Source organism: Ailuropoda melanoleuca, chromosome 5 (genome assembly GCF_002007445.2).
Source record: "Ailuropoda melanoleuca isolate Jingjing chromosome 5, ASM200744v2, whole genome shotgun sequence".
Taxonomy (NCBI): Eukaryota; Metazoa; Chordata; class Mammalia; order Carnivora; family Ursidae; genus Ailuropoda; species Ailuropoda melanoleuca.
In genome coordinates this window covers 47,925,527-47,950,006 of record NC_048222.1, presented here as the reverse complement: position 1 = coordinate 47,950,006, position 24,480 = coordinate 47,925,527, and the positions used below count along the sequence as shown (strand labels likewise).

Below are 24,480 nucleotides of genomic sequence, written 5' to 3'. Positions count from 1 at the left end.
CAACCTAAAAGCAAAGGCAGGTGGTTTAATTGGTATAGAATTATTGTTTAGAAGAGTGTTTACAGAAGAAAGGGATGAAGAATTTAGAGCAGAGCTTTAAGCTAGTATACCATGATTGGGTTGCAGGTATGTGGAGATACTGATCCCCTCAGCCTTCAAGACATTAAGAGAGGGTCTGGATGGCTGGAGCCCCAGGGCTGGCACCTTCTGGATGCCTTATCTGCCCTAAAGCCCAATATATATAATATTCTATGTGTATCATGATATAAGAAATAGTTGGGAAGTACTGATTCATAGAGCTGGTGAAAGCAGTACTGAGGTGTATTTCTGAGTACTTGTTGGTTCATCAAAATGTGAAATCAGGAGGGAATTAATAGGGAGAATAGCTTCCAGGGTTTTGCCTTCTCAGATCTTCTCCTGTCTCAGACTTTGTTACTATTTTCTAAGGTTTTTTTCTTGTCACTTTTCTTATGGCAGATACTCTACCATATACTACTCTTTTAGCTGTTTATTCTCTATTTTCAGAACTTCACTTTCATGAAAGTAGATAATTTATTGACTGTAGTGATTTTATTTTCCTCCAAGTAGATAATGCTAAAATCTGTATTTCCAGACTGATATTATAAGCATAGTCCCATCTTGTTGTCTTATTATTATTTCAGAATATCCAAAACTGAATCTCTGCATTCTCTTTCCAAGTAACTTTATTTCTGACAGTGACTTAACGTTTCTTCCAGATACCCAATCAAGACCCCAGACTTGGGGCGCCTGGGTGGCTCAGTTGGTGAAGTGTCTGCCTTCGGCTCAGGTCATGATCCTGGAGTCTCAGGATCAAGCCCTGCATCAAGCTCCCCCTCATCCTCTCATGCTCTCTCTCTCTTTCAAATAAATAAATAAAATCTTAAAAAAAAAAAAAAAGACCCCAGACTTGGCATTGGCTTTTTTCTTCTTTCCTTTCCTGTTTTTCTGTCTTATTTCTTTGTCTTAAGTGACTCACAATTGCATATCCTGCCTTTTCCTTCACTTCACCCTCCCCCTAAAGCTGCCTTTTGCCCCCATCATAGCAAAGCTTTCTCCCCCGTCTCTCAGACTTTCTCTCAAGCCTACTCTTGTCAGCACCTCCTCAGTTAAATCTTTCTAAATTGTGTGTTAAGTGAAAGCATGGAATTCTTCACTTCTTGGTAATTTGACTCCAGCTTATTCTCTCCCACTAAAACAAAAACAGAAAAATCCACATCCCAAACATTTAGAGTATTAGATACTGCCATTTCTTGCCATTGTTTGAAATGAAGGATTTTCTCTGCCTGCCATCACCTTGTACATCCCTCATGGTTTACCTTGGATGTCATCTTCTCTGTGGAGTCTTTCCCAGAAATACCAGTTGCTTTCTCCTTTGTGTTCTCATGGAGGGTACTTTTATTTATATCATTATTTATAGCATTCTTTATTTTGGTTATTTATATTCTTTCTGTTGTGCTAAATTATGAACTTCTTGAAGAATAGGTGCCTGTATCTTATTTATATCTCTACCCACGTATCCAGCATACAAAGTAGTTTTCTGTAGCTATTTGAATAACTGAGCATACACACTATCGGTCAGAACTTTTCATCTTGACTTTTTTAGTCCTCCATAACTTGGTTCCACTCCACCTGCTTTAAATAGCATATCCTGCTTCTCATAGGGATGTGCTCACTGTTTCATGGAGGTGGTTCTCTTCAGAGAGTTTTGTGTAAGTAAGCCACAATAATTTTTATCTTTGTATTTTTGATTTCTCCTTCTTGAGCATCGTTCAGCATACATGACTACTTATAAGAGAAAGACTAAATCATTTTCTGTATTTCTTTCTTTCTTTTCTTTTTTAAGTAGGCACCACATTCAGCATGGAGCCCAGTGTGGGGCTTGAGCTCAGAATCCTGAGACCAAGACCTGAGCTGAGATTAAGAGTCAGGCGTTCAGGTGACTGAGCCACCCAGGCACCCCAATTTTAAAGTTTTGACAAAAATTAGTTCAAAATGTTAAATGTATTTCTGTAAAGATTTAAGATTTTGTTGAGTGGGGCACCTGGGTGGCTCAGTCGTTAAGCATCTGCCTTCGGCTCAGGGCATGATCCCGGGATCCTGGGATCGAGCCCCACATCAGGCTCCTATGCTGGGAGCCTGCTTCTTCCTCTCCCTCTCCCCCTGCTTGTGTTCCCTCTCTCGCTGGCTGTCTCTCTCTCTGTCAAATAAATAAATAAAATCTTAAAAAAAAAAAAAGATTTTGTTGAGCAGTATGGTTTAATTCTACATTGAGCTGTTGCAGACTGGTAAAATTTGATAAGATAGTAGGTGTATTAAAGCAGATATTTCCATATACAAAAGTATTAGTCATCTTTAAATTGCCTTCTATCCCTTTAAAAAAGATGGAATTCTCGATTCACTGAGTTCCAGTCTCCAAGGAAACCTGGAGGCTACTTCAAGTTCAGTTTTGGAAACTTTAACAGTAATGTCTAAGATTAGCTTGTAAATTTGAAGCTTGGAAAGTGGCAGATTCATTACTTGAAGAATTATCAAGAATGAAAAATTGTGGAGATTTGTTTTCCTTGTACATTATCATTTTTCTTCTTACTGACACCTTTTGGTTAACCCAACAATACTAATTACTATTCTTTTAATGATGAAAGATTTTGTGAAATGATTTCATGATAAATTATTACTTTACAAGTATTAAAATTTCTTCATAAAGGTAAGCACAGAAGCAACATGCCTAGAATCGTAGAGCAGTATCAATAATTAAGCATAATCAACTGTCAAATCTGACAACTCTATTCAATTTTGCCAACAATCAGATGCCATCTGTTAGTTTCTGCCCTATTCTATTATTAAGCCACCCAGAATTAGTGGTCATTTCTAGTCATTAAGGTGGAATTTTATGCCTAGTCAAGGTTCCCATAAAAATCATACTAACATATATTTGATTTGTGTAGTAATCATTATCAAAGTTATGTCCTAGTCCAGTAGAAAAATAAAATATATTTTGTTCTCATTATTTTTTGTTCCTTTAAAGAATCCTTGTACTTTGATTTTAAAAGGGGCAAATGATTGTTTTATAAAAAATTCAGACCACATAGAAATGTGTTAACCCAAAAGTTGAAGGCTCCAAACCCAGTGCTATAAATCTCCCTTCTACAATCTCAGTCCCCAACTAATTGTATATTTTTCTATATTTTCCCCGTGCATATATAAACATAAGTTGTTTTACAAAAATGCATCATATTATAACAGACTTACTTGCAACCTGCTTTTAAAAAATTATTTGTACTTTCTGTGTCTGTTTATACAGAACTTACCTCATTTTTAAAGGCTGCTCAGCAGTTTATTTTCTGAATATACCCTAATTTTATCTTAGTTGTGAAAATTAAAATTATTTGAAAGTTCCAGTGAACAAAATGGTGAGAAACTGCACGCAAACAGTACAAATTTGAATTAATCTCCGATTTTAGTGTTTTTAAAGGCAGTAACATGTCCATGGTGATGGTGTTTGTTTTATATTAAAAAAATATTACGGCTTTTTTCTGATTTGTGACAAAGGCCATTTGGAGTCTTTGCTCATACAGAAATGAGGTGTTGCTCCATTTCTGATTATTGTCTTTCGCATCCTGTTGTACAGTCTCTAGTTTTTTGCATATAGCATCTTTTTCGGTTGATTCTTTTACTTTTTTTGATAGAATATATTTTATGTAACAGATAATTAATAGTATCTTTGTATTTAATGTTTCATGTTGCAATATTCCAGAGTCCAGCTTCCATACCAGAAATGTTAGACATTGTGCGGTGAACCCTATGATGTGTAGTACTGCCTTCCTAACTAGTTGAAACTGAGTCGCAGATACTGTTCGAGCTTCCCAGGATAGATACACCCTTCATTTTGCAACTGGTCGTGATGACACCTCAGTCACTGCTAGAGTAGTAGACTCTGTATTGAACTCCACCTAGTTTGTCCTGAGAGAAGACCTAAATAGATGTTAGATATGTTTTCCTTTGATGACTAATACTTGGGGATTTTAGAATATTTTAAACAAGACAAACAAGAAGATCATTAGGTTCATTGAGTAATAGAAACCTATTATTTGAGAGAGATTTATCTTTTTCCAAAAGTAAAATGTCTAGTATTAGAAATTAGGGGTCATTCAGCTCCCCAAACTTTAATCCTCCATAGTAGGAGAGAATCTGTAGAATTATTTGTTTTCATGGATTTTGTGACAAAGAAAATTAACCCTCTGTTATTATACTTTAAGGTTTTGTAGGAACAGTTGGTTGTATGCCCTTTGTTGACTCTGAGGATTTCATCTATTTCTAGGTATAAGGGAAGGTCTTAAACATCATATTTCTTATCTGTTTAACTTCTCCTCTAGTAAAGGAATTAATAATAAGAGGCATTATGCCAGGTAATCTGCTAGGTACTCTCATTTAACCCTTTAAGCAATTTTATGAGATAGACACTAGTATCCTAATTTTATAGACAAGGAACAGGCTTAGAGAGTTGAAGTAATCTTCCCAAGGTGACAAAGCTAGTCAGGGAAGAGTCAAGACTTGAACCCAGATCTTTTTAGTACACAAATGAATAACACTTACTTTAGCTTATTTGTTGTCAGTGATCCCACTTAAACATGGAAAATCACCTTCTCTGTTTGTCATTCAGTATCCTTTTTTTCATGTTTTTTCCGTAGTTCTTAGATATGCTTTTTTTTAAATATTATTATTGTAATGCCTCATTTTCTCTAGCTTTCCAGCATATTTTGACAATATTTTATAAGACTTTTTAGTTTTACAGTCATCTTCTTGGTGGGTTGTTCAATCAGCTGGTTCTTCTCCCTAAGTTATTTGAAGTCAAGTTTGTAGTTGGGGGGACAAAAACTTTGTTCACAGAGTAAGCCTTAGCTGAGATAGGCAATCCATGTGAAAGTCTCTAAATGTACACATGGTGCTGTCTGTGCTTCTTAGTTCCCCTTTACTCTTTCAGAGGAGATAGTGATCCTGGGCATACCTCTTTTTAGGTAGCTTTCAGAGTCTGACAGTTCTAAACTCCGTTGTACTGTACACTTCAATTCCTTTTAATATCATGAGCAATAATATCCAGAGCAACATGGAATGAAGGATGTCCCTGAATCTCCCCATGTGGGTATCTCATGTCTAGTTCCTCTCAAGTTCTTGTTTTTATGGATATCTGTTTAGGTTAAGGAGCAGAGTGAACATCTTTGGATTGAGGTCCCTAAATCTCTTCACTCTCCATATAAATCATTCTAAAATTCAGTGACTTTTTTTTTTTAAAGGTTTATTTATTTATTAGACAGAGAGAGACAGCAGGGGGAGTGGGAGAGGAAGAAGCAGGCTCCCAGTGGAGAAGCCTGACATGGGGCTCGATCCCAGAACGCCGAGATCACACCCTGGGCCGAAGGCAGACACTTAACGACTGCGCCACTGAGGCGCCCCTAAAATTCAGTGACTTTTAAATGCAACCATAAGCCTGACCATGTGACTCTAGCAAATAATATGGCAGTCCCCATTATATTAGCATATAGACCCATCCAGTGAGACTCCTTGTCCTACCACCTCTTTACCCAGATGATAAGATTTTCCTTTGGTGCTGAGAGAAGTAAGAAATTCTGAGTTGTTTAATACAGAACTGTGAACGGATCTGTGTGTCTGGAGGACTATGGATGACAGAGAATCTTTGAAGATTAAGAGAACTAGAATGCTAGTTTCCTTTGTTTTAAGATTTTATTTATTTGAGAGAGCGAGTGCACACAAGTGGGGGTGGGGAGTAAGGGCAGAAAGAGAGGGAGACAAGCAGACTCCCCACTGAGCAGGGAGCCCACCATGGGGCTTAATCCCAGGACCCTGAGATCATGATCTGAGCCTAAGTCAGATGCTTAACCAACTGAGCCACCCAGACACCCTCCGTCTTTTTATAATCTTAAAAATTTGCTAGTATTTTGGAGTCACGTTAAATTTCCCAATAATTTTTGCAAAACTGCCGTAGTAATAATTGTTTTCATATAGGTATTGTGTGTCTCTTGGTAAATGTTATACTGGGTATTAAATCTTTTCACCTCTACTGTGAGTGATATATATTTTTTTCTGTAGTATTTTCTAATTAGCCACTCTTTGTTTAAAGGAAAGTCATTGATTCTAGAGAATTATTGTGGTAAACACACATATAACTTGCCCATGGTAGTGTTCCCAGGTCTTTTGTCAATCTCATCTGTTGATGTCATCTGCAAATAATGACCAAAAATCACCTCCTTTTATTTATGTCCATCCTCTTGTTTGAATGACTTGACTAGCCCATTCCAGAACAATGTTCTATAGTGAAGAAAGCTTGCCCCCCCCCCGATATTAATGAGAACTAACCATCAGTTTTGTTTTTGTTTTGTTTTGTTTTTCTGAATTGTTCAGGGCAAAGAAAATATGTCTGTGAGTGAATCCAGCCACAATTCTCTGGTTTGAAGGTGTATTTTTTAACGTTGGACCTTGATACTCTTAGAAACATGAAAGTGGTCTCTATAGACTTTCTGGAAGATGCAACCACTTTCCTGTTTAATATTTACTATGAATCAAGAAGTAGCATGTAGGTCAGATTACCAATTTTATGGAGTAGAAAATCTCTTGGTTCCTTATTGTTCTCTTTTGCGATGTTTTTCTGTTTCAAGGGCTGGTTGGACCCCCAAGTATAAAAATTTTTTTTTTATGTCTTCTGTGGTTCTAGAGCTGTTGTAATTGAAAATGGGGTTATGTTAAATGTTCAAGAAGTCTTAGACATTATTATTCTTACATAATTTTGTTACTATTAGTCATTCTTTATATTCTCCTTTCTTTCTTGTCTTAGTGATTGACATCACCATAATTCTTAGTTACTCAGCCAGAAATATAGCAGTCATTTTTTAATTTTACCCATTTATTGTTTTATTGATCAGTGCAATAAAAAGTGTTCACTGAGTGCCTATTATGTGCCAGTTAAGTTTTAGTTGCTAGAGATCAGGCCGTGAATAGGGCAGACAAGGTTCCTGCTTTCTTGGAACTTGAATTTTAGTGAGGGAACCCATACCATATACAGTAAAAATAGGCTAAAGAGATTTCAGTTATTGGCAAGTCAAGGACTTTACAAAAATCAGGATGTGATATTGAGTGATGGAGAAAAGAAGTTGGTTCTTTAAATGGAGTGTGTGTTAGTCCAGGTTCTCTGAGAAACAGATGTCACAACAGGATTAAATGTGCAAGGAATTTTTTTTTTTTGGTTGTAGAATATACATCACATAAAGTTTACTATTTTAACCATGTGTAAGAGTGTGGTTTGGCATTAAATATTATATTTAATATTTAATATTATATTCACTTTGTTGTGCAACCATCACCACCATTCATATCCAGAACATTTTTATCTTTCCCAGCTGAAATTCTGTATTCATTTAACACTAACTTCCATCACTGACTGAGCCACCCAGGTGCCCTTCTTTTTATGTTCCTGTTGGCTGTTCGTATATCTCCTTTGGAGAAATGATTATTTAGTTCCTTTGTCCATTTTTAATTGGGTTTTTTGTTGTTGTTGAGTTCTAGGAGTTCTCTATATATTCTGGATATCAACTCTCATCAGATATCTTACCAGATATATGATTTGTGGATATTTTTTTCTATTCTGTGGGTTGCCTTTTCACTTTATTGGTATTTTCCTCATTGCACAATGTGCAAGGATTTTATTAGGGGGAAGTACCTATAAGAGGAAATGAGGAGGAGAACTGGAGAAGACAGAGTTGTCGGACTGCAAGGCAGGCCTGACCCTGAGTGAAGGAGAGAGGAAAGAAAAAGTTGGGTCTTAGGAAGTTTCAGCAAGGAGTCCTAAAACCAAAGTCAGCTATAAAGGAGTTCTGTGTCTCTAAGGGACAGGCGTAACTTAGTTTCCCTGTTATAATGTCATTGGCCAGGAGCAGCCTGTGGGAAATGTGACTTCAGGTAAATGCGGTAATGGATTTCAGAACACAACAGTTGGGGCTCTTCATCAGTTAAGCTTTGTATAGTTGGAGGTCTGCAAGGCACATTCTCATGGCTGCCCCAGAGCAGTCAGAGAAGACCTCTCCAAAGGTGACATTTTTTTTAAAATTTTTTTATTTTTTAAGTTTTTACTTATTTTTTAGAGAGAGTGAGAGAAAGAGAGAAACCATGGGCAGGGAATAGGGGCAGAGGGAGAAGCAGACTCCCCACTGAGCAATGGGACTTGATTCCAAGACCCTGGGATCTTGACCTGAGCCGAAGGCAGATGCTTACCCGATTGAGCCACCCAGGCGCCCAAGTGGTGACATTTAAAGCAAGACCCACATGGTGAGCAGAAGGTAGTTAGCCTTTCAGAAATCTTTGGGAAAAGCATGGTAGGCATGGGGAACTCAAAGCACAGGTGCAGAGAAAGCTTGCCATGTTCAAAGAACAGCCAGAAAGGTGGCCAGTTTGGCTGCAGTCTAGTGAATAAAGAGGTGAGGTGGTAAGAGAAATAGATGGGCATTAGATGATAAAGGGTCATACAAGCTGTGGTAAAGAGTTTGGATTTTGTTTTTGAGACATTTGGAAACCACTGGAAAAATTTGAGCAAGAGTGTAATATTTGGTTTATATTCTTAGGATACACCCAAGTTGCTATGTAGAAATGAATTGTTGGTAGAAATAAGAATGCAATTAGAGTCTGTTGCAATAGTACAGGCAGAAGATTATGATCATTTGGACTAGTATGCTGGCTCTGGATGTTTCCTATCCAAAGGTTAACAAACTCCTGGTAATTCTTTCATTATCTCTGAATTTTGTGCTTTCCCGTTCTAATCAACAGTCCCTTATTTGTCTATCCATGTATTTTCCTCATTTTATATAGCAGTAGCTTCTTTACTGTTCTTCTCTTAAAAGTTTCCAGTTTTGGCCCTTCAATCCCTTTTTCACCCCATATTACCAGATGGTCCAACTGAAGTGCAACTATAATGATACAACTTTCTAGTTTAAGATTTTTCAAGGTATACGCCTTGTCTTACATTTTAGAATGGCCTGCCTCTTCTTCTATCCCCCACTACGCCATTATTCCCTTTCCTGACTCTTATCCATCCTTCAAATTATGGATTCCTTCTCTAATATCTGAGTGTCCTTGCAGTGTCTTCTTTTTGGTGTTTTGTAATCTGTATTTCTCTTTCTCCTCAGTCTGAATTCTTTGAGGGTTAGGACTACGATTTTACTTTTCTAATGTCAGTATATGGGTCGGTGTCTCATGTAGCCCCTGGTGCATACCCTAGTGGACCTGCTGGAACTGTTGATTCAGTAAATGCAGTTTTTAGTGTTCTGTGAATTATATCCTGGAAGTTTTTTACATTATCCCATTTTCTTCTGTACTCTGATGCCATTATAAATGTCTGTTGTAGAACCTTTAGTGAATTATCTGTAATTGTTTATTTCATCCTGATGCCCTTGGTCAACAAGAATTCAAATGAATCATTTGATAGCTAACAGTCTATCTTCTGAACATTATTGTCTATTTAGGTGAGGTTGCCTCGATCATTGGTCTTTTTTCACATTTTTATTACATCTACTGCCCTAAAAGAAGTTGAATTTGGCAGTCTCACAATAGTTATCCTGACTATAACTTCACCTGTCAGGTATCAGTCTGCAAGTTAATTTTTATTTGCTAATAAGTTTATCAAGGTTCCCATATTCCTTTTCATAATTGAGTATATTATTAGATTGTGTGCTCCTACCTGTAAGAGCAGAACTCTCTCTTTAAGAAATTTAGTTTATTTTGGACATTTTGCTAATGTAGTTATGAGCCCAGAATGATGCCTGTTGGGCTGAAATGTCTTTCTTGCTAATGAAATTTTGACTGTTCAAAATAGGTAACAAACCATATTGTCCATACTATTTAGCTATAAGTAGTGGTAGTTATTAATCAGTTAGGTGGTAGGAGAGAGTATTCTGTCAGGTTCTTGATTTCATATTCTTGAACTGGCACATAGTAAAATAAATATCAGTAAAAGAGAATTAAAAATTCAAAACATGTCCTAAGTAGTATCCATGTGGTACAAATTTTTGTTTCCACTTAATTATATGAAAAAAGTAGATAAACAGTGGACATATTTCTAGTTCATTTTCTGATAATCTTTAAAACTTTCATAGAAAAATATAAAATCATCTTATGGATATTTTAAAAAATCTTGTTCCTTTAAAGCTCTGTAAAATCATCAAATTTCGATTTAAACTTAACAGTACTTATATGTACCATTGGTTGTAAAAGTCACTCATACCAATAATAATGACTGTTTCTAAACCATATCTCAATTTAGAGGTAGAGTTCCTCAAAGTTGTGTCCGTAATCATAATGAGTTTTTACCCTTCCCCCTTATGCTCATGTAAATTTAATTTATGATGTAAATTGCCAAATCCTAACCCTAATTTTTAGTTTTGAAAGTTAACATTTTTATTGTGCTTTTTTTCATGCAAGGTTTACTACTAGGTACTATACTCATATCAGGAGTAATTGGTATGCTGTCATGACACAGCAATAAAATGATTGAATCAAACCAGTACAAGGAGCGACTAGTCTTGTGCATTCAGTATTGGAGTAATGTATAATAGCAGACTAGTCCTAATGTGGCTAAGGAATTAAGATATATCAGGTACATATTTAACCTCCTTTGTAAATTAGATCAGCCAATAATTTTTATAGAAATCAAAGACTAGATTATAATTTCATCAAATACCAAATAGGTTGGAACGTTATTTATTGATCCTTTGTGTTAGTTTTGCTGCTTTTTTAGTTAAAAAAAATACAGTACTGGTATTTATTTATTTTCATGAACTTCTCTTCTTTTTCTCAGTTCAAAATAAAAGCATGAATTAGAATACTCCCTTGGTGGGAATAGCTCAGGTAATACGGGATGTCAATTTTGCATTTGATGACTGCTTGACATGATAACTCAGGGAACAGTTACTGGTGTGCAGACACGCACCATGTACCACACCGTATACCTACCACCTATCCCTTATTCCCTCCCTGCCTCCAGCTAGGCAGAAAAAATTCACCAAAACCCAGAGCAGAGTTAACCATAAAGACTTCATTGTTTTGGCTTTGGGGCATAAACTGATGGAAAAGAAATTGAGTTTAGTAAATTATGCTATGAATCACTTCTTTGTAAATTCACTTATGGATTCCTGTTCTCAGAATTGATCTGTCCTTTTGGCGATTTTTCATTGCCTCTCAGGATCCATTACCAGGACCTAGAGGGGTGACTTAGTAATTAAGGGTGAGGAGTCTGAAGCAGTTTTTTTCTTCAGCATATAAAGTTTATTTCTTCAGGGATCCAGCTCATCACAACTCCTGGGAGACATAGACTTCTGAAAGATCCCCAGATTTTTCCAAATGACATGACTCTTTAATGAGATCGAAGAGGGGTCCATAATTATCTGATGCCCAGAAATCTGGATACTTTCTCTCTTGACTTTTTGGCAGCAGCCTTATGGAGATATAATTCACATACCATTACAACACTCCCTTTTTAAGTGTATACATCAGTGGTTTTTAGAATATTCAGAGTTGATTAACTATCACCACAATCAGTTTTAAAACATCTTCAGTTCACTGAAAATAAATCCGAAACACTTTGTCCATCACATCTCAGTTCTCCTGTTATTCTCCTGTCCCAGGCAATCACTAATCTACTTTCTATCACTATAGCGTTGCCTGTTCTGGACTTTTCTTACGAAAGGAATCTTACAAAATGTGGTCTTGTGACTGGTTTCTTTTACTTAGTGTAGCGTTTTTTGAGGTCATATAGCATGAAATAATATTTCATTTCTTTTGATTAATGAGTAACCATGGTTTGGATTTATTTATTCATCAGTTGTTGGACATTTGTATTGTTTGTACTTTTGGGCTGTCATGACTAATAGTACTATGAATATTGTGGCTACACCATTTTACATTCCAGAGTGGCCACACCATTTTATATTCCCACCAGCAACGTATGAAGATTCCACCCTATTTATATCCTTGCCAACACTTGTTACTATTTTTTTTTTATTGTAGCCATGTTAGTGGGCCATCCCTTGAATCTTAAGTCACATGTATCCATACCTTATTGTTGTGACGTGTGTTTTCTTACATTTAATTATGGTGATCCTTGTCTGATTTGTTGCCTCTTGTAATTTGCTTGTTGCTGTGCCCGTGTGTTCAGCCATCTTTAAGTTCGCCCTTTACTACTGATCCTGCTGAACTCCAGACAGGGCTTGATGGCTGATTTTGGATACGGCACTGCCTATCCTTGTAAATAAGAATTATAGAAGATAGAGATTTTGATGGCTTTGTATAGAAATAGGCTGTTTCTCGGGTGGCTGGCTGGCTCAGTCAGTGGAACGTGTGACTCTTGATCTTAGGGTTGTGAGTTTGGGCCCCATGTTGGGCATGGAGCCTATTCAAAAGAAAAAAAAAAAGAAAGAAAGAAATAGGCTGTTTCATTTTTTTTTTTTTAATTGCTGTTCAACTGTTCTGGTAATAGTTATACACTAAAAGTGGGAGACCTATGAGGTATATTCCTATAAATGTCATTTGTGGAGAAGAAAAAGACTTGCTACCAAATATCTTTTTATCCTCTCTTTTTAGGAAGTGCTTTAAAGTGCATGTTAAATACAAAACTAATCCATAGTCTTAGAAGTTAGGATAGTGATTACAACTTCCAGTAGTTGGAGTGACTGGAAGGGGATTTCTAGGGTGCTGGTTATCTTATGTTTTGTGATCTTGTAGGTTACATTAGATATGTTCACTTTGTGAGAATTTATCGAGCTATAAATTTAGAATATGTGTGTCTGTTATACTTCAATAAAAACTTAAGTTAAAAATCTCAGCATTATTTAATCATATTTTGCACTTTCACATTAACTGCCTTTCTAATAAATACATTCCATTTTGTCATGATATTTATTACTTTTATGTTATTACCATACTCGTGTGTACATTGCATTGATGTAGATGCATTAATTTCAAATCCCCTTGTTCAGCAGCCCCTAATTTCAAAGATAGAGTGATTTAGATACCCTTAGATTAGTTATAGGAAATTCGATTTTATGTTCTGCTGTGCTGCTTTAACCGACTGATCTTCAGCAACTCACAGTCTTGGCTGGAGTCTTTCTTCATGAATCTAAAACTTTGTGAAATGCAGTAATTGTATATTTTGTCTATCAGTGAGTTTATATTCTCATCAGAGAATAGAATAGTATGAAGAAAGAACCATGGAAAAGAGAAGCTATATTTATACAGTTCATTATTTATAGCAATCTGTCTAATACAGTAACCATCTAGATGTACAAAAATATTTAATTACCACTTTTAGGATAGGAGAGAAACGTTGACTAATCAGAGTCGTTTGAATTCTAGTCCTTTAATCTATTTTACTATAATAGGTTTTGAAGAAATTGTTAGATTTTAACCAAATATGTTATGTTGCTGAAGGTAGAAAGATAATAAAACAAGGTAAGTTTGGGTTAATAGAAGTTTTCAAGTAGGCTTATGTTCTGTGATCTTTACTATATTTCTAAAAATGGGGTATGTGGTAGAGGTATAAGAGAAAAAAAAATTTTTTTTAAAGATTTTATTTATTTGGCAGAGAGACAACCAGCCAGCGAGAGAGGGAACACAAGCAGGGGGAGTGGGAGAGGAAGAAGCAGGCTTCCAGCGTAGGAGCCTGATGTGGGGCTCCATCCCAGAATGCCGGAATCGCCCTGAGCCGAAGGCAGACACTTAACAACTTAGCCACCCAGGCGCCCCAGAGAAAATGTTTTAAAAAACAGTAAAATGACTTGTTACAGCCATTTATATCCTCGTATATCAGGAAAAGGCAGTTTTCTGTTACTGCAGTGTTCTCAGTGGAATCTGAAACTCTTCAGTTAGTGTTATAAAAAACACATTAACATTCTTTTAAATCTCTAATTGTGTCTTCTAGGCCTTCCTTAAAGTTTCCCATGTCTCAATGGACTCCTGAATATAACAAGCTATATACCTTAGAAGTGGATATGAAGAGTGAGATTCCTTCTGATGCGCCAAAGACACAGGAGAGTCTGAAAGGGATCCTCTTGCATCCAGAGCCCATTGGGGCAGCCAAAAGTTTTCCTGCGGGAGTTGAGATGATTAACAGTAAAGTGGGGAATGAATTCTCTCATTTGTGTGATGATTCTCAAAAACAAGAGAAGGACATGAATGGTAACCAACAAGAGCAAGAAAAAAGTGTTGTTGTGAGGAAAAAACGCAAAAGCCAGCAGGCTGGCCCTTCTTACATGCAAAATTGTGTTAAAGAGAATCAGGGAATATTAGGATTGAGGCAACACCTAGAAGCACCAAGCGACGAAGATAATGATTCCTCTTTTAGTGATTGTCTTTCTTCTCCTTCGTCTAGTCTGCATTTTGGAGATTCTGATACTGTGACTTCGGATGAGGATAAAGAAGTCTCTGTAAGACATTCCCAGGCAATTTTGAGTGCTAAAAGTAGAACTCATAGTGCACGGTCCCAAAAGTGGCCTCGGACAGAGACAGAATCTGTTTCAGGATTGTTAATGAAAAGACCCTGTTTTCATAGCAGTTCATTAAGGAGACTTCCATGCAGAAAGAGATTTGTAAAAAATAATTCCTCACAGAGGACACAGAAACAAAAAGAGAGGATATTAATGCAGAGAAAAAAACGAGAAGTGTTAGCCCGAAGAAAATATGCATTGCTCCCCACTTCTAGTAGTTCCAGTGAGAATGACCTCAGCAGCGAATCCTCTTCCAGCTCATCAACTGAAGGAGAAGAAGATTTGTTTGTTTCTACCAGTGAAAACCACCAAAACAATCCAACTGTTCCCTCAGGTAAAAATGTTTAAGCAAAACGTGGAAGTTCTTGCATTGTGTTTGTGCTTAATTTTTTTTCTACGTGTTAGCAATTTCATTGCTTTTAGAGGAAATCTGAGGCTCAATTAACTTTTATTTTTAAGCCATATAAATAAATTGCCAACTGTAGTATTAAACCATGACTCCAATTCTAAGATCAAATTTTTTAATTTTATACTTTATCGATAGCTCTGTGATGGATTTCTTTCACATTCAACCACAGTAAGAACACTAAAATACTTAATATCATTTTCCCTTTAAGTACTCTATTCTTATTGCTACTTTGTCATGATCTTTATAACTGAAAAATAATTTCAAGTATTTGAGAGATGCTTTTATTCTAATACTAGAACACAAACTTTTAGTCCTGACAGTGCTCATGACACTGACAGAGCACATGATTAATCGGTTAAAACTGAATTGATAGAGGATTAGCTTGAGTGCACTCTCCCCTCCTCGCGGTAAATATTATATTTAACTAGAATAAAATTAGGTGCAGTCTCTGAAGTATGTTCCATATATTACCATTTTTGCGGTTTCCTGAATTTAAGTGAAATTTTTGAAGTGAGCATTGAGGAGTAATGTCTGAGCTGAGGGGAAAGAATACTTTCTTGCAAATGGGGGATAAGGAGAGCTTTTTCAAGGGCTGTGATCAAGGTTTTTAATACTGACACAGAGGTCTCCCAGTCTTTGCCTGATGTCCTGCTTGTCAAGGGTGGAGCCTGCTAATCTACTGTGCCAATATGCCATTTCCCCCTCTCTTTTTTCTCCTTCTGTATGGGTTACTTCCTTTTCCAAGACTCCCTTTCCTCTTCCATTTTTATTTTTCTATATTTGCCAGAACCCCAAAACCGGTAACTTTGATCTTCAGTCTTAGCCATGATCAGTTTATTTTTTTAAACCTACCCAAACATTTGTTTTAAAGAGTTCATTGAGATCACCTATAACTGGAAGGAGGTAACAGCAACCTTCTTTGAGGTTTCTTGAGAAGCAGGGAGGTGAGAACAGGAATTGTCTTGCTTAGTTGCCACATTTCACATTTTCCTCGGGTGGTTAGACTATGAAGACTTGTTTGGGGAAGAGGGAGCAGCAGAGCCCAATTTCTGCTTGAAATTAATGAGGTAGGACGGTTGATGATGTGAAGCAGAAGTTCCAAGGAGCTGGTATTTGTAGGAGGCATGAGAATAGAGGTTATGTAGGTCAGATCAGTGTCTGTTTCTAGGAAGAAGGGAGTTTATATACTCTCAAGTATTCAAGATAAATGCAAACTCTAATTCATTTTAAAATCTTATTTAATAGTGTACCATGTGGAAGAATTGCATTATTTCAACTACATAATATTTTCAGCGATTTAAGAGTAATATTTGTCTCTGGAAAAACAAATCCCAAATGTTGAAAAAAATTCTTTGGATTTTTTTTTCTGGTTTTTATTTTTTGTTTTTTAATCTTTTTAAAAAGATTTTATTTATTTGGGGCGGCTGGGTGGCTCAGTCATTAAGCGTCTGCCTTCGGCCCAGGGTGTGATCCCAGGGTCCTGAGATTGAGCCCTGCATTGGGCTCCCTGCTCAGTGGGAAGCCTGCTTCTCCCTCTCCCACTCCCCCTGCTTGTGTTCCCTCTCTCGCTGTGTCTCTCTCTGTCAAATAAAAAAATAATAATACTAAAATAAAATATTTTATTTATTTGAGAGAGAGAGTGAGAGTGCACAAGCAGGGGGAGGGGCAGAGGGAGAAGCAGACTCCCCACTGAGCGGCAAGCCTGACACGGGGCTTGATCCAAGGATCTTGGGATCATGACTTGAGCCAAAGGCAGACGCTTAACTGACAGAGCCACCCAGGCACCCCCTTTTTCTGGTTTTTAGACCAGTGTTTTGTTTTAAACTAATTTGTTGTTTTTTTAAAATAATGGTTTAAGAGTAACGTTCACATAGTGTGCAATTTTAAAAGTACCAAGAATGTTTAAAATAAAAAATAAAAAATTACCACTTCTTGTTAGGTCCCAGTTTTATTACCCAGAAGTAGTCAGTTAGCAGTTGCTTCTCTCCTATGTGGAATGTCTATAAGGGTTAATAAATAATGTGGGTTTTTAAAATATTAGTGTGTATAATTCTGTCCTCATTAAAAAAAAAATGGTTGCATAGTACTTCCTTTGTATGGATGTTCCATAATTTACTTAGCCCGGTTTTGTTGATGAATATTTAATGCATTGAACAGCCTTGTACATGCAGTTTTGCACACCTAGGCAAGCATATCTTAAGGAATGATTTCTAAAAGCATATAGGAAGTTACATTTAAAAAATTGCTAGCTATTGTTACCAGAATGCCCTCCAAGAAATTTGCATCAAGTTCCTTTACCACCCAACAGTAGATGATGTCGTGATGATAATAAAAATATCTAGCGTGTTTTGGGTTTTTTAGTCCGTGCTGGTAATGTTCTGAGTGTTCATATGTATTCTCATTTCATCCTCCCAGCACTCCTAGGAGGTATATTCTGGTATCATCACCCTCATATTACAGGTGAAACATTTGGAAAACTATTTTAGAATGATTTATATTTAAAAAGTTAAACTGAAATATTTATCGGACATTGCTTTATTATCAAGAAATTTCAGCTCTCAAAAATTGACTTCCTTAGATTCTTAAGAGATGGGTTTTCCTTCTAGATGTATTTTTAGTGCTGGCTTTCTGACTCCAATTCCAGTATGCTTTAGTGTGAGTTGGGAATTAGGAGAGGGTTTGAATATCTCAAATTTTAATTAGGTGTATCTATTATACCTTATTGATATGATTTATATGGATGGGTATTAGTTACTCTGGAGCTGCTAGGACAACTTTTTCACACATTATCCATCAACACTTACTGGCTGTTGCTGTAGTGAACTGATGGAAACAATGTTTGACATGTTAAGTATTTTGTTACATCTTCAAACTGTCTAAGATACAATAGTTGTATGTAATTAACTGGTTTTACCAAATCACCTAAGAATGAATTGTCAGACTTTAACATTGTATAACAAACATTAGTTCATTTGTTGTAATCAGTAGATTTCTGCAAAATCCCTATTTGCCTCATCCTTATTAATTGTGTTTTAAATTTATTGTGGCTCTCTATTCAAGCCTGGAAAGCCAAAATGATATGTAACTTGGGTTGTTAGTTGTCAGTTAAGTTGAGAATTTATACATCCAGTTTTGTTCCTGATAATATTTGCTAAGAACTTCAGATACTTTAAAACAACTTAATAGAAGCTAAATTTGAGAGTAGGTGTTAATTTTAGTGACATATTTCTGTGATCTATTCACTGTACCTTATCTGAATTGCTGCTTAAATTTTTATCTTACGTAGTCCTTATATTAGCATTGGGAAATCCTCATTTCCCTGTTATTGTTTTTTAATTCGGTGACTGTGTATTTTTATTTACAGCTTAAAAAAGAATATACAGCAGGTATATATTCATAATTTCCAAGTGCAGTCCCTACTGTATTGACTTAGGTGTTTTAAAAGTTTAAACGTTTAAAAACTTTAAAAGATAACCTTTAAGATAAACTGTGGACTTGTAAAGTCCTAATATTAAGAATTATATTTGCGAATATTTCTTTTCCTCCTTTTCCAAAAATAGCACTGATAGAAGTTTTTGTTGTTGTTGTTTTTTTATATGGAAATGTTCACACATAAAAATAGCAGTATACCTACGTAATCTAGCTTCAGTTTCAACACCCTGCCATTTTTATTTCCCTCACTTTTTTTTTCTAGAGAATTTCAGAATGATTTCTAGACATCATACCATTTAATTTGTTTTGTATACTACATATTTCCTGCAAACTGGTAGTTAGATCTAAAAGCTTGATTCGATTCAAGTTCAGTTTAGCAACACTTCCTTGGTGGTGCTGTGTACCTTCTGTTGCATCACTTGTTAAAGTTGATGACAAGGTTCAGATGGTGTCATTCTGATCCTTCCACCCTTAAGTTCCCCCATCAGCATTTCATGTAGTATTAGCAACAGCTTTGATGATCTTGCCTGGGTCCATTATTTCATTAGGCAAAGTGTTGACTTTGTAATTCTGTCATTCTGCTTACATTTATTAATGGAGGTTCTTCTACAAAGAATTCCTCAACTAATTGCTTATTCTGAAATGCAGTCCGTATAGGAAAGGCAAGATGAACGCTTGATTCTTTACCTTAATTTACCACTTTTCAGATTGAATCGGTACTCTAGCAATATTTTTTATTTTCGGGTATCATTATGAACTCATGGGTTTTAGCACAGTTGATAGATATATTGCAATCTTTTTATTTTTTTTATGCTTGAATAGTTTCATCTGTAGCCTGTGGGAGCATCTTCAAATTGGGTTTATATCCTTTTGATACCACCCCAGTGGTCTCTGACAAGATGGTCTCTGATAAAAGATGGTCCAGATTCATACTTTACATTACCTTCCTCAAACCTGGAGAGCAACCTTTTTTTTTTTTAAGTATTGCTGATTTCCTTTTATTGAGAAGTGGTATTTAGAGGTTATAGACTGGGAATTATGGTGTTCATTGCTCTGCTGAGTTATGTTATTGGTTTCAGCTTTTTTAATGGATAAAATTAGGAATATAAAGATTTTAGAAAGAGATAAATCATTAATTTTATATGACTATTTCCATTGAAAGTTTAGGATTAGGATTTTTATGTAAACTTTTGTTTTATATTTGGATCTTTTTACTCTTACATTGAAAATCTTGATTCTTTTTTTTTTTTTAAAGATTTTATTTATTTATTTGACAGAGAGAGAGACAGCCAGCAAGAGGGAACACAAGCAGGGGGAGTGGGAGAGGAAGAAGCAGTCTCTTAGCAGAGCAGGGAGCCCGATGCGGGGCTCGATCTCAGGACCCTGGGATCATGACCTGAGCTGAAGGCAGATGCTTAACAACTGAGCCACCCAGGCACCCTGAAAATCTTGATTCTTTTTTTTTTTTTTTAAAGATTTTATTTATTTATTTGACAGAGAGAGACAGCCAGCGAGAGAGGGAACACAAGCAGGGCGAGTGGGACAGGAAGAAGCAGGCTCTAGTGGAGAAGCCTGATGTGGGGCCGATCCCACAACGCAGGGATCATGCCCTGAGCCGAAGGCAGACGCTTAACGACTGCGCCACACAGGCGCCCCGAAAATCTTGATTCTTAACAATTGAACAATTGCTTTTTTTGCTTTATTCTGTACATACTATAAATAAACACATAAATGAGCATTCATAAATGAATACAAATGAAAATACTTATAATTACTAACAGTAATGCTAATAAGTATAAGTTTTTTTTGGTTCCTTTTTGCTGTTGGACAGTCTTCTGTGAGGTTATGCCACCAATTAATTAATTTTAAAAATTTTATTTATTTGAGAGAGACTGAGAGAGAGTACAAGCAGGGGGAGCGGCAGAGGGAGAGGGAGAAGCAGGCTCCCTATTGAGCAGGGAGCTCCTGGGATCATTACCTGAGCTGAAGGTAGACACTTAACTGACTGAGCCACCCAGGCGGCCCTGTATTTTCATTACTTTTAAATTTTGGTTTGTTATTCTATCTTTCTTCTGTTCAGAAATGTAGACAAATATGCATATTATTCTTTCCTTCTCTTAAAATGTGTCTCTTGATTTTTCACCTAACAACATATAGAATTGTTAGGGTATAGAGATTATAGAGGAATAAAAGTATGTGTGTATATATATACATAAGATTATTTCTGTTTTTTTTTTACAGCTTTGTAGTACTCCATTGTATAGTTAAACCAAAGGTTTTTCAATCTATTGACGAATAGTTTGCAGCCTTTTGCTGTTAAAAACAGCACTGCAATGAATAGCTTTTTGTATATATTATTTCATATTTTTTGCCATCGTATCTTTGGAATAGAATTCTAGGAGAGGATTGTTGGGCCAAAGATAAATGAATGTATTATTTTAAAAATATGTCCAAATTTTTCTCTGTGGGGATCATAACCATTTTGGATGCCCACCAGCAATATTTGAGATTGCCTGTTTTCTCAAAGCCTTTCCAACAGAAAATATTATCAGATCATAGGTTTTTTGGTCCATCTGATAGGTAACAAATAATATGTCAGCATTTTAAAAATTTTTTAATAAATAGTGTTGCATATTTTTCATATGTTTATTTTTTATTTTGCAAAAGATTTTATTTAGGGGCGGCTGGGTGGCTCAGTTGGTTAAGCATCTGCCTTCAGCTCAGGTCATGGTCTCAGGGTTCTGGGATCGAGCCCCATGTCAGGCTCCCTGCTGAGCAGGGAGCCCTCTTGTCCCTCTCCCTCTGCCCCCCACCCCCGCTCATGCTCTTTGAGAGAGAGAGGGAGAGAGTGTGAACAGGTGGGGGGGCAGAGGGAGAGGGAGAGAGAGAATCCTAAGCAGACTCTGCGCTGAGCCCAGAGCCCGGCACTGGGCTCTGTCCTACCACCCTGAGATCATGGCCTGAGCCAAAAGCAAGAGTTGGACACTTAACCAACTGAGCCACCCACGCACCCCTTTTCATATGTTTAAAAGGTCATTCTGTTTCTCAGGATCAATCTCTTTATATCTTTTGCCTGTTTTACAATCAGGATGTTGGTCTTTATTCTTCTGTCCATTTTCAGGTGCTTTATATATATTAGGGACATAAATCCTATATAATAACACATTTCTCCCAAATTTGTCTTTAGTTCTTTGACTTTGTTACACTTTTTAATCATGCCAAATCTTTTTTTTTTTTTTTTTTTGTTTTTTTTTTTTTGGTTAGTCACATTTATTGACCTTTATCTTTATTGTTTCTGGGTTTTGAATCATAATTAGGAAAGTTTTTCCCACTCCCAAGTTTGTAAAAGAAAGAGAAATAACCCATTTCTCCCCTAGCCCTTGCATTATTTACTTTTTCTTCTCTTTTCTTTTTTTACATTTAAAGCACACATCTGTTTGATGTTTATCCTCATGTACAATATGAAGAATGGATCCATTTTTTTTTTTTAATGTGGCTCTCTGGTTGTCCCAAAACAAATCATTAAAAATTTTCTTTCTCCTATTGACTTGAGATAGTATCTTTGTCGTATGTTAAATTTCTGTAGGCATTTGGACCTATTTGGAGTTTTCTTTTCTTTCTTTCTTTCTTTTCTTTCTTTTCCTTCCTTCCTTTCTTTTCTTTTCTCTTTTCTTTTCTCTTCTCTTCTCTTCTCTTCTCTTCTCTTCTCTTCTCTTTTCTTTTCTTTTCTTTTTTCTTTCTCTTATTTATTTATTTGATAGAGGGAGAGAGAGCACAAGCAGGGGGAACAACAGGCAGAGGAAGCAGGAGAAGCAGATTCCCCGCTGAGCAGGGAGCCTGATGCGGGGCTCAATCCCAGGACCCTGGGATCATGACCTGAGCTGAAGGCAGATGCTTAACCAACTGAGCCACTCAGTAGCCCCGTATTTGGAGTTTTCATTATATTCCATTGGTCTCTTTATGCTTATGCTAGAAGCACACTAATTATAGACTTTTATATTTTCTTGGTTATTTTTTCCTGTTTATTCTTCCAAGTGAACTTATCAGCTTGTTTATCTGAGGATAGTGGTAGTGGGAAGACACATGATGGTATTCTTACTGGGATTGTATTTGTTGGCTAAAGTAGGGTGAACTGACATATTTAGTATTTTTGGGTATTCCTGTTCCTTTTCATTTGTTGAAGTCTAGTTTTGTATTTAGCAGGGAATGTTTTATAGCTTTTTTTTTTTTTCTTAAAGAAAACAGCTTCATTGAGGTATAATTTACCTGCCATAAATTTCATCATTGTAAGTATATGATTCAGTGATTTTTAGTAAACTTAAAGTTGTGCAACCATTAGTTACCATGATACAGTTTTAGAACATTTAGTTAATCGCTGTCCAGTCCTCAGTCCCACATAACCTAATCTGTTGCTGTCTCTAAGGACTTGCCTTTTCTGGACATTTCATGGAAATACATATGTGTGATCTTCTGTGTCTGGCCTTTTTCAATAAGTGTAATGTTTTTGAGGTTCATCCATGTTATAGCAGATATCAGTAATTAGTGTCTGTTTATTATTTCGTTTTTTATAGTATTCCATTGTATGGATATACCACATTTATTTTGTTCACCGATTTGTCAGATGATTGACATTGAATTGTTTCCAGTATTTGGCTACTGTGAACATTTGGGTACGAATCTTTGTGGATATATATGCTTTCATTTCTGTTGGATAGATACCCAACGGAAGAATCCTAATGAGTCAGAGCTGCTACAACTTGAGTAAGTTTGTTACTGCAAAAGACAGGAGCAGTAGCAAAAGCAGCTGGTAGCAGGAAGATTCTGCTTTTGATAGTAACTAGCAGCTGCATGTTGAGTACTTATGGCACCAAATGTAGTTTATATAAAGAGTATGAGCTTTAGAATTGAAATTACTTTTGAATTCCCAGTGTTGCTTACTATTTGACAAGTCATTTAAACTTGCTAAGTTTCAGTTTCTTGATGGAGCTAGACACACAGAATATTGTACATGGCACGAAGTATGTGCCCACGAATTGGAAGCTATTCTTACTATTAGCATCGTGGCAGACAAGACAAAGAGGGACCAAAGTAATTGGTGAGTATAGCGTCTGAAATTTCTTACAGATGCTGCCAAGAGAATCTGTGATCTCTTATCAGGGAATAGAAGTGGTTGTTGAGTTCATGAAGAACTCTGTCAGAGAAGCCATTATTTTTGTGACCTGTATTAAAGTACCTACATTCTTTCCAGGCTGTTACCTGTTATTTTTCTCATGATTTTTTTTTCCCTTTTTCTCGTTATGTTGTAAAAGGTATAAGCAACATAAGTAATCTTAAAAGAAATAGTTAAAATCACCTAGGGTCCTATCACTCCAGTGTCTCAGCTACACTTAAGTTACATATCCTTGAAACATGAAAGCGTGAAAATAAAACTGTTCCAGTAAGAAATGACCTATTTTCCTGATTTTAACTGGTATTGAGGTTTAACTTCATACTTTTAGGAATGTTTCCTTTAAAATTTATTTCAAATAATTGTCATTCTACAAAAAACACTAAGTTATAGATGTCTGAATCTTGCTTGCTGTGATTATTATTAGTTACAAGTATTATGTTCAAGGTAAGCTTGCAAAGTTCCTTTTTAAGAAAATGATACTTAAGCAATAGAATAAGAGTGTATCAGTTACTTATATAACCTTTAGTTATACAATCCATATTCATAAAAAATATGTAAATTGAATTTTAATGCATTAACAAAGCTAGCTTTGTATCACTTATCCCTGGAACTTCAAAATGTTACATTTATGTTAGGTTTTGCTTGTTTATAAGGTGTTTATAATGTTTGGTTATTTTTTTTACAGACTTTTAAGGAAATTTCATGTACATAGTTCATGGAGAGAAATCACTAATGAAGTTTATATGCAGGTGTAACTTTTCTCCATGTAGAATGGTAATGTCCAGTTGATGGGTTAAAATAAGAGGAGTATTAAAAAAAATGTATGATGTTCTATTTATATGTGTAACGCTTTTAGTTTTAAATTTACAATTCTTTTTGTACTCTTGCCTTAAGCTGCATCATGTGCATGA

The 24,480-nt window shown here is 36.1% G+C and overlaps 1 protein-coding gene across 1 annotated transcript in view; it reads left to right on the top strand.

Moving 5' to 3' along the window:
- The window catches only part of RNF111 (ring finger protein 111), an 85,746-nt gene that overhangs the window by 22,973 nt on the left and 38,293 nt on the right, over window positions 1-24,480 (top strand). The window contains 1 exon segment of the mRNA XM_034660909.1: window positions 13,994-14,892. Coding sequence (XP_034516800.1) covers window positions 13,994-14,892 — 899 coding nt within the window.